Below are 13717 nucleotides of genomic sequence, written 5' to 3' on the forward strand. Positions count from 1 at the left end.
GAGAGCTGGTAATAACAGCTGGCAAATAGATACAGCACACTCTAAGCATCAACAATCACTGTTACATCTAGCCTGCATTCCACACATAATATAACCCTCATTACCGATTATCAGTGGTGGATCAAAGAATTTACACTAAGAAGTTAAGTTTTATTTTAAACTTATCAAAGGTGGATCAAGGAGTTTACACACAAAAGTTAGGTTTTATTTTTGGAGATACCAGGTCTTAACACCATTATCATGATTATGACTTGAGACATGTGCCTAATTTATTACATGTTCAATAAAACATTGTTTTCTCTGGACTGAATGTAGTAACATTTATGGGGTTGCATTGTGGTTTTTTCCACTAACTCAAAGAGACAGCTAAATAGCTTTGTGTTTCGAGTGGCTTTAAAATGTCAGAGGCAACCCAGCAAGAGAAAGGGAGATAAATGTGTTAATTAGGCCTAGCTATGATATAACATGGTTCACATCAAAAAGAGCTTCACAATCAAGTGGAATATAGGCATGTTTTCCACTAAATTAAGAACATAAGGTCAACTAATGAACTTATAATGGGATGTCAGATCAACTCTGTGCCTGGGAAATAAATAGATTATCATGAATATCAAATCTGCTTTTTACGAAGGCACTCAGGTGAACGGGATAAATGTGTCATCTAAAAATATCTAAAAATAATCTCTTCCTGCATATTATGAACAACATTAATTAACTGTGCAAGGAATCCCCAGCTTTTAACATCTACATATATTTGGCAATTAGGATAAACATTCAAATGAAAGAAAGTAAAAATATATTCTTCATTTAATTTTTTTTTTAATCTATTCAATCAATTTTAACTTTTTGCCTACCATCTACTTTTGAAACATCCCCATTGTGGGTATGTTTCATTAAGATATAAATTCCAGTAACATTTTTTGAATCAGTTTACATTGTAACAGTACTCTTAAGAAATTTAAACAGTGTCCTATTCCATTTAAATATCCAAAAACACCCCCATTATCTGGAATAAAATACAAAACAGGTCAGACATACTTGAGTTCTCCAATTAACTCTGTCAAAAATGACCCAATTATTATTCTAGGACAGCTCTTCATCACACAATGAACATTCTTTTATTTTATATGCCATTATCTTTACCTGCTGCTTTTGGGAAATTTTAAAGATCAATAGTTTCCTGTATATTCCTCATATCATTTGTATCTCCACCACACTGTATGTCAGAAAGCTTCTACATCACTTTCTTTTCTGGCCAGAGATTCTTGAGAAAGAGATTTTATTTAACCTTCCCCTTTGCCTTTTCTTGATTATCTCCCTTGAAGCAGGGTATGACCCTAAATTTGAACAAACTTGAATCTTTTCCCAAAAGATGCATTGTGCCAAGTTTGGTTGAAATTGGTCTAGTCGTTCAACAGAGGACGATGAAAATGTGAAAAAGTTTGTGATGACCTGAATGATGATAGACAATGGATGAGTTTTGATCAGAAAAGCTCAGCTTGACAGTTCACCTTAGGTGAGTTTTAAAACAAAACAACATTCCATAAGTGTGCATCATCAATATCATTGTGTGCACAGTGACAATTTCAAGGTCTTCTAAAATGGCATACTATAAAACCTGGGTCATCTGTATGAGAAACCTTGATTAGTCTGTAAAACTAAGCTTACCTATGGTGTCTATATATTTCCCAGTGCTAGGTCCATTCATATGTGCTGTACCGTTAGACATCTTTCTGGGCTTAGCACCTGTCAAAATAAACAAAGAATGTACTATGTTTACACCGTCATCAAGTTCTGATGGAAGAATGTATCAAAATATTTCAAATTCTACATGGAATTTCTAAGTTGATAATGTATAACTTGATTTAGAATTTATGCTATCTACACTTCATACATTAACATACTATCAGCAAACACTTATTGAATGACTTCATTTCCCTCCACCCTCAAGGTTTTTCTAGATAATAGTTAAGACTTAGCTCAGTTTGGGGACATATTTTTTGATATCACAACTCCAGAATGAACAGATTCTCTCGAAAATATCATACACAACAGCAAATAAATAAGAGATAAATGATTTTTTTTTTTTCAAATTTTACAAAGGTTAGTTCTTCAGTTCATCATTCCTACTATAAATTGATAATACATGTACTGCAGTAATTAAAAGCAATATACATCACTCATTTAGTCTCATTACTGCTTCAATACATACTAATAAGCATAATTCATCATCTGGTTATCTACCATATAAGTATGTCTAGGTCACCATCAAATGTTTACACAAAGGTATGGTCCTGTGTTATTTTCTGACATCTGATTCAGAGTAATTGATAATCCAATTCATTAATATTTGCTGAAATTGATCAATAGCACAGCTCACTTTAAATGATCAACAACATCACCCATTAAAGACAAACACAATACATGCAGTCTGTCCTACTTTGCCCTAACAGCTTCATTTACTGATCAATATGTTTTTATAAAACCAATGACTCACACATCCCTTTTACAGCCTAGCTAATTCATCTCTTAACTTCTTCTGCAACCATAAAACTAGATTACAGTGCTAGCATTTACCGGATTTAATTTATTTGAAAGTTTTTTATCATCCACTAAAATAAGGTTGATTTTAAAAATAATGAAAATCAAGATCTGCCATAAACCTAGATATGATAGTTAAAGTCCTAGCCATATGAACAGCAAGTTACACAAACCTGGCATGTAGTACTGATATCATGTACCGGTACACACACAGTTCACACCCCTGTAGTACCGATAGAACAAACTACATGTCTGCCAATGAATGTTTCACAGATGCTCCATAAACATTACACATCAGAATGCTCTGATAGACAGATTCTAGCTACAATCTATTTATATTCATAATTACCCTTTTACAACAAAATTTATATAAACCAGCAATAACTCTTAAATGTTGACTAAACACAAAAAATTGTCCCTCCCTGGCGTTAGAGCTCAATAACTGCTTGATGTAACGTACCTCACAGACATGACCTGAATCTAATTACAGACATCCCAGGAATGCACCAGCTAAACACAATATCGGGAGGCTGACTATACCATGAGAATCTTCACTGGCAGCGCCCCGCTTATACAACAGCAAACTGTACAGCAACGTAAATGTCAAGTAGACTCATAATTACTTACATGGCCCATTTAATTACAAAACTTAACCACTGCTGAAGGAAAAAAAGAACTTTGACCAAATCCAAGGTTTGCATTTAGAACTTATATGCAATCTGAAAATGTAAATATGTGTTTCTTAAAAACATTGCATTGACTGTAAACAAGGAAAAACATGTTTCTTTATTTAGTAACAAGACAGGTAATCCTGGTAATAGAGAGTATTCAATAGGCTTCAGTGTTTCTTCCATCTGTAAAACTCACTTACTAGTAGCCTTTGTTATCACAGCACGGGCAAAAACCTTCTGATAAAACAAACAAAATGGGGCCTTTGAATTCTGACACCTGATAAAATATATCCCAACACTCTGGTATCAAACTTCTGATATTTTTTCCTCCCCCTTACAGATGATTTTTCAATTCACTCTAAAAGCCATAAAAACTGGTACAAACTGCTTTTATTGACTTAGATGAAAATGTGACTTAAGTTTTTAGATCAATCCACTTGGCAGGGGTTAAAATTTACCTTAAACACGTTAAATGTGTCATTATCTTTTTAACTTTAAACACAAAAGAAATTTTATTTGAATGACACTTTACAAACAAATCTGAATGCTGTACTTTATATTATATCATCAGAAATATGCAAATATCTTTACCTAACATTCATAAGTAACATTCAGAGTTATATATTATACATCAGGGGTTAAGAAGCACATGCAGAAGTGGCTGAAGATATTTGATAACTATCATTCCATCTGTAAAAACAAACTAAATGACACTAACAAAACCATAAAACTACATTTGATGCCAATGATTTGAACAAATCATGATCACTTACCAAAAGAAATAGTAAAGAAAATGTGACTCTAATTCAGCTGTTGTCTGCTTCACCTAGCATGACCTATAATGAAAATGAGGGTAGACTAAAATATCATCACAGATACTGAAAAAGTCATGAAAGAGAACAACCTATGTACGGCACACTACTGTATTAGTTTTATATATGTACTTGTTTATGTCTTCATGATCACTTTTTAACCATCATACAATATTTGACAATGTTCCACTCCCTGTTGCATGTTAATGAAAGAGATACATTCACACAGTGACAACTCCAGAATACCCTTGACAGCTTGAGCTTTCAACAAGTCCACACACTGAAAATATCTGAATGCATAAAGTAAGCTAGTGCTGATCAACATTATGATAAAATCTATCTGTGCACTCTACAAGACCCGCATGTGTACAACTGAGCTCTCAATCAATGAAGTCTGTGTTTATATTCCAGTACCCACACTGTAAATCACCGATTCTACTGTACACACAGACCTTCATTATATAAAACAGAAATATCTAGTTCAGATCAAACAATCTGCTGTGTAAGCTCAGATCAATCAAGATTTCAAATTCCACTAGACAACTTAATGCAATAGCATTGTTTGTCTGTACAAAAATTGTCATCAAGTTAGAATTGTATACTAAGATTTGTATAAAAATAATTTTTTGAATAAGAGTTAAAATTTACTCTAACTTTTACAATACATTGCCTTTGAACAAACATGTTAAAAGAAATCAAAATCTATGGTTTATTATATACTGCTTATTAGTACATGTAGACTATGTACCATAAAAACAAATCAGCACAGAAGTTGATGATCATACTTAATCTCTACTTCCATCAAGTACTGACAATAGTCACTCCAACACACCCTAATTAGTGACTGTAAGTACACAGTAGTACTATACTGAGGGCAGCTTCTGAGAAGAACTGCTTTTTTTCTTAGGAAAATTATCTGCTTCCCTTCCTTTTAACATATGCAAGATCACTCAAATTTTTTTTATATGCAACAGTGCTGAAAAAATTATGTAATGTGCACTTGTCTTCTTTTGCTGTATCTAAAAATTTGATAAAAGTTTAACATACAAATTGTGCAACAGGGAAAGTTAATAATAAGTTATTCATTTATTGTGCTTTGTTAATACATCACACAGCACAAATATAAAGCCTTGTTATATACTTGATGAGTAAAGGAGTAGTTTTTTGACTGATTTTCAGATTCTTCTTATTTGACTGATTGCAGCTAGAACTTATTCATCAAAATCTTGTTCTTAATTATGGACTTACTTGGCCTTGTACAGTCTACTTATAACTCAAGTACCATGTTTTCTTGAATTAAGATCAATCCTTTGAGAGAATTATGAATCTATCTTGGTGTAGTGAAATTGTGTTTATAAAGTTTAAGTTTACAAATGGACACAGTGTTAAATAAAGTGCCCCGCCACAGCATGATACGCCCGTCAAATATTGTTCAATAATCATGAATTGGTTAGGATGCAAGAAAATCAGGTAGCCTTGATTAACAGATTGACACAGATTTCAATTATCTAATTTCCATTTCTTATCATACTTCTCTAAGAGCCTTATATATAGTTACAGTGTATGGACTGATTATAAAAAATAATACATCATATAATTCTAAACTGGTTGTGTTAGAGCATAACAATATCCATCTGCAGCTTTAAATTGTTTATTGCATATTTTATGAAATGCTAGTCTGATAAAAATCAAACATAAATTATTCTTCAGACTATAACATGACTGCAATTTGTTGCAAATATATAAAAATTGAAACATAATTTTTTTTTTCAATGAACACATGTATAATAAGTTTTAATCATATTATACTACTAATTTATTTTTAATCATACACTAAAACATCAATTTGTTTTAATTACATTTCACCAATTGAAAGATAAAATTTGGACTAGCCATCAAGAACTCTTAATTAACACAAGCAACTATGAGGCCATTTCTTTTTGCCCAACTCCCAAGAGATAAATTAAGATTACAGCTCCATCAGATCTAGAGTTGCTCTTAGCTCCTGATAATAAACTCATTAATTTCTCTCTAATTTGACATGCAAATTTCTGCTATCAAAATTCTTCTTGACCAGTGCTTGATAATTATGCCCATGGGACAAACTGAATTCCTCTCAAAGCATAAACATTTGTTACAGATTGCTGTAAAGTATATAATGAAAAAATAAGTTTTTACTTAATATAACATTTTTTAATAAGGATACAACTATATTTTTACATTTTTTAGGATTATGCAATTAAAAATTTAAAAAACTTAGGTTTTTTTTTTTAATTCACTTTAATTAAAGGTCACAGTGACCTTGAATGGGCTGTGACACACCTTCTACTTTAGATGCATACTTTTGCCAAGTTTGAAAGATTTAGGTCTAATAGTTTTCTAGTTATGAGCAGGACAGGATTTTTCCATATTTGGCTATAGCATCATTGTTGCAAATATATAAAAATTGAAATATAATTTTTTTTTCAATGAACACATATAATAATTAGTTTTAATCATATTATACAATACTAATTCATTTTTAATCATACACTAAAACACCAATTTGTTTTTAATTACATTACACCAATTGAAAGATCTTTATCTGGACAAACCATATCAAGAACTCTTACTTAACACAAGCAACTATGAGGCCATTTCTTTTTGCTCAACTCCCAAGAGATTAATTTAGATTACAGCTCCATCAGATCTAGAGTTGCACTTAGCTCCTGACAATAAACTCATTAATTTCTCTCTAATTTGACATGCAAATTTCTGCTATCAAATTTCTTCTTGACCAGTGCTTGATAATTATGCCCATGGGACAAACTGAATTCCTCTCAAAGCATAAACAATTGTTACAGATTGCTGTAAAGTATATAATGAAAAAATAAGTTTTTACTTAATTAAACATTTTTTAATAAGGATACAACTATATTTTTACATTTTTTAGGATTATGCAATTAAGAATTTAAGACTTAGTTTTTTTTAAAAAATTCACTTTACATAAAGGTCACAGTGACCTTGAAATAGGCCGCGACACACCTTCTACTTTAGATGTATACTTTTGCCAAGTTTGAAAGCTCTAGGTCAAATAGTTTTCTAGTTATGAGCCGGACAGGATTTTTCCATACACACATAGCATCTTTATTAAAGGTCATAGCGACCTACTTTTTGTGCGCGACACACCGTCTACCCAAGAAGTATAAGTTGACAAAGTTTGATAATCCTAGACCTAATAGTATTCAAGTTATGAGCCGGACAGGAATGGACAGACGGACAGACGGACGGACGGACGGACGGACATGAAGCCTATAACATAATACGTCCCGTCTTAAGACGGGCGTATAAAAAAACTGTACATGTAGGCCTAAACAGAATGTAGATGATCTCATTTAAAACTTAAGTTTAAACTGGCCTGACTCATGTAGCTGTCATCTTATTATGTCTAAGATGAGAAGTAAACATTTCAACTTTTTATCGTGTTTTCGTACTAAAACATATTTGCCAGACATGAGCAAACCATCAAGCACCTAAATATATAAGGGAGACAGTAATATAATGTGATGTTTAAGATTCAGTCTCTCTATGCTATATAATAAACCTCAGTTTCCTCACTTGTAAAATTTGGCTGTGAGAGTTGTAGATATGACATTTGAAGTAGGATATATAGCAACATCAGGTTGTCTGTCCATCCTGCTGGCTATCCAGGATATAGATAATGTAAAAGATCAATATCACACTTGGCGCAAAAATTGTCTCAGACCAGGAGATCTGCATCACCTTTAAAGCTATTATCATTTAATAAGCAATGTCACTTTTGTCAAAATGGTCCTAAAGATTCTTTTTTATATAAAAAGATTTGTAACTTAATACATGTTAATGAGCAACATCCGAAGCACCTACTTTTCACAAATATGTGACACATTGGGTGTGTCAATGACTACAGAAACTACAGTACTTATACATACACTGCTTATTAAACTTGAGCAGAAATTGTAAGACACATAGCTTTAAAAGCTATATACAGAACTGAAAACTTCTCTATACTTTCAGCTAAAAATTTACTCATTGCTTACCAATTTAGTGGTAACAGGTAGCAATAATATATCCCCTTTGAGAAAACTAATTACTTAAATGGAAAATGGACATATTTTCTTTCTTTTAACCTTTTAATATCTATTGGGCATTCATTATTTCTCTGAAGAGTAATAGACACTAGTACAATATGGACAAGTGGTTATGAATACAATCTTGCAGTTCAAGTACTCGTGGCATTTTTTCCCCTCAGCATGAATATATCAAAATAATTCCACTGTTAATTGTAATTTATACTGATATTCATTCAGTAGTCAGTATAGTATAAATCAGGAACTACTAGTAACAGCGTCTGACTTGACATTAGTTTAAAACAATCACCTATGTCCTTTATGTAAATGTTCCCAATGACAAACAGATATAGTAGAGCTAGGTCTTCAAGTGCTTTCCTCAATTAGTAAGTTATACATATTACTCAAGTATCCTTTTCCTGAAATTTCTTTTGAAATTTTCATCAATACATAGAGTTGAAAAAACAGTATTCAGATCTATAATTATAAAACACTACACAGAATCACAGATTTAAAAAGAAATGTTAGAAAACTTCTATGTCAATATCTTTGTAACTCTTTGCACCTCTAGTCTAGTATACCATCTTCATTTACATCTCAGTGATGCAAGAATCCCATATGAATTATTGTCAGTGTCTCAATAATGTGACTATATGTCTAACATAAAGGTCAAACTCCGCTGGGTCAAATACTCTGAACTCAAAGGAAAGGAAAGCATAATTGAAGTCAAATGTTGAACAGCAACAAAACTATACAAAGCCGCGCTCCTTAATGTCAAGTGATCAGAGACATCCAAGAAGTTCTGATTATAGGAAAGGATTTCCAGAATTGTTAAATGTTCAAAATTAATACAACAAACCATTTTCATTACTACGAGTGTGGGAAACCTAAATTATGATCCAAATAAAGACGATAATTCAACAGTCTAGGACGAGGCTTTGCCGAGTCCTAGACCGTGAATGTTGGCCCCCAGGTGGAATTTAACTATTCCCACACGAGTATGTAATGAATGATTATTTTTGCGACATTATTTTATCCAAAATAACGGCCTGTCAATGACGTCGCCATAGGGCTAAAAAAATATTTTTAATTTTCCATCTATTTAAAAATCTGAATACCATCGGAAAGAACGTACCTGAAAATGGTTTACACATTGTGTAAACTGATAAAATAATTTTCAGTCCGTGTAAATTAATCAGAAAGATAAAAACTGAGAATAAAAAACTTATCTATCCGACAGCGTAAAAGAAGAATCATTCCGCGATCTAAAAATAGTGCCGTTAAAAAAGAGAAAATACGACAATATTTTGAATGAAAATAAGTTTATATTAATAAGTTAAATGACAACAGTTTAATTATGTGTTATATTTTGTTTACATTGTTACAGTTTCTTTATATAATGACGGAACGTTTACGTTCTCGTTCGTGGCGTAGTAATACACAGTGTAAGACAGAAAAATCTCACACTGCTGTCTCACACCGGACAAGTCAATCTTACACTGGTGATTATGCGAGAAAAAGTTGTACATCATAGCCTCTCGATTTGTTGCCATTGGAAGGAAAATAAATTGTGTCAATAAGGCTAAAATAAGTGAATAATCATCAATTACAACGTAACATTTGACAGACCAAACCAGGATTTGAACCCAGGCTCCTTGAATCAAGTGATCTACCAACTAGGCTATCTAGCCGCTGGCCATCAGATATGTCTGACTACCACATTCCTCCCTCCTTAATTAAAGGTCTGCCCCCTCAGGCACCCCTACAGACAATCAACCTAGACTCCTCCCAAGCAGGATGTCTAGGACACATCCCAGACTTGGCAATGACACCAAATGTAACAGAAATGGGGGGAAATTATGTTGGGTCAGAAAGGATTCCAGCTGGCATCCCCTGAATCACCAGCCAGGAGCTCTACCGTCTGAGCTATCTGAACACCAGCGATCAAACCTGCCTGACCACCACAAGGACAATTGAACACTTATTGAATAGAGAATGGGACAGTATCTAGAATATACACTCCCTGAACTGTTTCATCAAAGTATAGGTATCAGTAGGATATACATGTTATCCTGACTTCAAAAATCTAAGAAGTAGGGGGAGGGGAAACAACATCCATATACCCAGGCCATCACTTAGAAACATTTTTATTTTCAGTATTCATATCAGGCAACAGAGAGACTGGACCTTGGACTCATAAATGCCTTACATAAACACAATATACTTTTTTTTCCTCTAAAGAACAGCTAATGTTGGGCTTAGTTAAGTTAACATCAGCTGGACATATTGTTATTACTTACTATACCGCAATCATGTCAAAGTGCTTGGCTGCAGACACAGCTTAGCTAGCATGTTATTAGACTAATGCTCCCAATGACTTTGCATTTGATATTGAAATGATAGTCGTATACATAAATAGATAAATTAATGAAGGGGGAAAATCATAAACACATTAATAACTTCTGCTCCATCTCTCTTGCCTACTCTGATTACTATTTTCTACATCTTACTTTGAAGAGAGATAACATTTCATGGTGAGTCTACAATTTGGCTCGGAACTGATAACATGAGCCAGCTACTGAGGCAGCGGAACGCTCCAACAATCTCAGATAAACAACTCCCCGCTGAGAAAACTCGACCTTGCCTTGCTAGATTTTCGACGCGAATGTATGCACTAGAACGTTAAACATGCTAAAGGGTTTTATACTATCAGACTGCTTTCCAAATCATTTCAAATAAAATGCACTTGTGTAAACATATATAACAGGAAAAAACAAACAATCCGATCAATCAATGAAACTCAATCGATTGTCTGGCAGACAGGAAATCAAATCTTTACTGAAAATCGCACACCACCGTGTCGGCGACGATGTTACGCCCAAATATTTTTCTTCAGGCAAATAAGAATGTACAAGCTCAAGCATCTAAAACTTACCCTCGGAATGATATCAGTCAGGTGATATATCTATTTTTCTCGAAACATGCACAAGAACGGTAGTATTCCTGCCAAAACTGACCCAGAAACAGCTTGGCTTTCCTGATTTTCACATCTATAATTAGCTTGTATGGCTGTTCCAACAATTGAACACACCTTTTTACCGAGTGTAACAAGGTAAAATTACTATTTGTACATTAACGTTTCTTTGTATTGAGCTTAATAAATTCGTCCATATATATTTTAAATAAATGACACACTTGAAGTCTTTGAAAAGCCTCTTTTATTTTACCGGAAGTGCATTTGTTGTAAAAGCGGAAGTGCATACATTACAGTATGACATCACCAATGGTATAACTAGGGACCGTATCAAAATAAATTTTTCTATCCTGAAGGCAAACTATGCCTCCCTCCCCCCCCCCCCCCCCCCCCCCCAAAAAAAAGGGTGAAGATTCTAAAGAAGAAAACTCAATATAAAAAAAAACTCCAGGAAAAGGGAGGCATGAGAAAAATATACAAATGGTGCACATTACATTGAAAATCTTAATTCTGCACTTAAGGATATCTGCTCCTCAACCAGGATGGATAACTCTTTTTTTTATTACTTAAATGAAAAAGTCTCATACTGAACCTTGAAAATGAAATCTGAATTACCTCCCAACCCTTTATAGTTGTCTCTAAAGACCGATAAACTTATAATATAGCTTGCTTGTTTTGAATTTTCTGCCATCCAACTAAAAAATCGAAACAATTATTAGTGTAGAGATGGCTTGTATAGCTAGATTAAAATAAAAATGTAAAGTTGGTGAAAGTATGTGTATGGAGTCAGGGAATGATAGAGAATTTTGGTTTTATATATTAGTCTTTGACCATAATGCTACATTAAAAGAAATCTGCTCCAAAAACTTTAACCCAAACTTTTAAATAATTACCTGCATGGTTGCTCATCTGGAAAATATGTCAGATCCTGCATCTGAAGCTTAACATTCCATTGGTGTGCATTATCAATGCAAGTCTGACCAACATAAGGCTTATAGTTATTTTCGAATAAAACTGCTCTAAAAACTTTAACCAAGCTGAAGCAAGCCTGGCAATGTGAAATTATCCTTTGATATTAGTTTGGTCAATATAGGGCTTATAATCACTTGGAAGTGAGATCTCCTCTCAAAACTTGAACCTCACAGGTTATCATCCAGAAATTGTAGCTATATAGGTCAAATCCAACATCCAAAGCAAACCTCACGTGTTCATCTTCTAGCATGAAATATATGGAGGTCAATAAGGAACAGTATTCAAGCTTATAAGTCAATTAAACAATACGAAATAGGAGAAGAGCAAATATGGACCTCTAAAAGATTAAGAAGTGGGATCAGGTGCCATGAAGGAGTGAACATCCCCTGCCAAATGGTCACATGCACCAGTCATGTGCTCTCTGTCACGATCCAACTGTAGGAGGAGTAGCATTTTGAACGTTTTTCATAGAAATTTCTATTTTAAGAAACCATGGCAACACCGTTCATCGAAATAAAAAACTGATAAACAAAATTATGTATCTTAATGTAGTCTACTTATGTTCCAAGTTATACTGAAATCAAACCAAAACTGTACTTGGAGTAGCATTTTGAATGTTTTTCACACAAATTTCTCTTTTCAGTAAACATGGCAACACCGTTCATCGAAATCAAAAAACCAATGCACAGAATTATGTATCTTAGTGTAGTCAGCTTGTGTGTCAAGTTACATTGAAATCAGATCAAAACTGTAGAAGGAGTAGCATTTTGAATGTTTTTCACAGAAATTTATATTTTTAGTAACCACTGCAACACTGATCATCGAAATCAAAAACCGTTAAACAGTATTACGTATTTTAGTGTATTCTACTTGTGTGTCAAGTTATATTAAAATCAGACCAAAACTGTAGGAGGAGTAGCATTTTGAAAAAATTGTTTACAGACAGACAGACAGACAGATGAGGGACACATTACTATCGCATAAGCTCTTCTGGTCTCTGACCAGTAGAGCTAACAAGAGGCCCAGGGGCCACAGCGCTCACCTGAGCACATTGGCTAGTAGGAAAAAGCACATATCAGATCAGAACTGAAAGTTTACTGGGGGGGGGGGGGGGGCCAAAATTTTAACCCCAAGGGGTTCATGATTTGAACAAACTAGAATCTACACTACCTGAAGATGATTCCATATTAATATCACTAATCAGCTTTGAAGTACTTGAAAAGATGATTTTAAAAGGTTTCCCTATAAATCCCTATGTAAAACTTGGGTCGGCCATTTTGGCCCCACCCTAGCCCTGGGGGTCATGATTTGAACAAACTTGAATCTACACTACCTGAGGATGATTCCACATGAGTTTCATCTTTCCTGGCCCAGTGGTTCTTGAGAAGAAGATTTTTAAAAATTTTTCCTATATATTCCTATGTAAAACTTGGGTCGGCCATTTTGGCCCCACCCTAGCCCCGGGGGTCATGATTTGAACAAACTTGAATCTACACTACCTGAGGATGATTCCACATGAGTTTCATCTTTCCTGGCCCAGTGGTTCTTGAGTAGAAGATTTTTAAAGATTTTTCCTATATATTCCTATGTAAAACTTGGGTCGGCCATTTTGGCCCCACCCTAGCCCCGGGGGTCATGATTTGAACAAACTTGAATCTA

At 33.9% G+C, this 13717-nt stretch overlaps 1 protein-coding gene across 15 annotated transcripts in view; it reads right to left on the minus strand.

Moving 5' to 3' along the window:
• LOC134234463 (alpha-adducin-like) overlaps window positions 1-11203 on the minus strand; it is a 31196-nt gene extending 19993 nt beyond the window's left edge. For 12 of the 15 annotated variants that reach the window (XM_062716519.1, XM_062716533.1, XM_062716532.1 and 9 more), the window contains exons 1-2: window positions 2715-2736; window positions 1669-1746 (exon numbers count right to left, since the gene is read on the minus strand). In XM_062716519.1, coding sequence (XP_062572503.1) covers window positions 1669-1746; window positions 2715-2721 — 85 coding nt within the window. In that variant the 5' untranslated portion in view covers window positions 2722-2736. Of the gene's footprint in view, window positions 1-1668; window positions 1747-2714; window positions 2737-3001; window positions 3125-3985; window positions 4049-11047 lie in introns of those variants that run through there. The other 3 variants (XM_062716522.1, XM_062716520.1, XM_062716521.1) reach the window with 3 other exon arrangements.
• Between the last annotated feature and the right edge of the window lie 2514 nt (window positions 11204-13717).

This window comes from Saccostrea cucullata, unplaced genomic scaffold, assembly GCF_032062105.1.
Source record: "Saccostrea cucullata isolate Sc308-1 unplaced genomic scaffold, CSIRO_AGI_Scuc_v1 ctg482, whole genome shotgun sequence".
In the NCBI taxonomy this organism is placed as follows: Eukaryota; Metazoa; Mollusca; class Bivalvia; order Ostreida; family Ostreidae; genus Saccostrea; species Saccostrea cuccullata.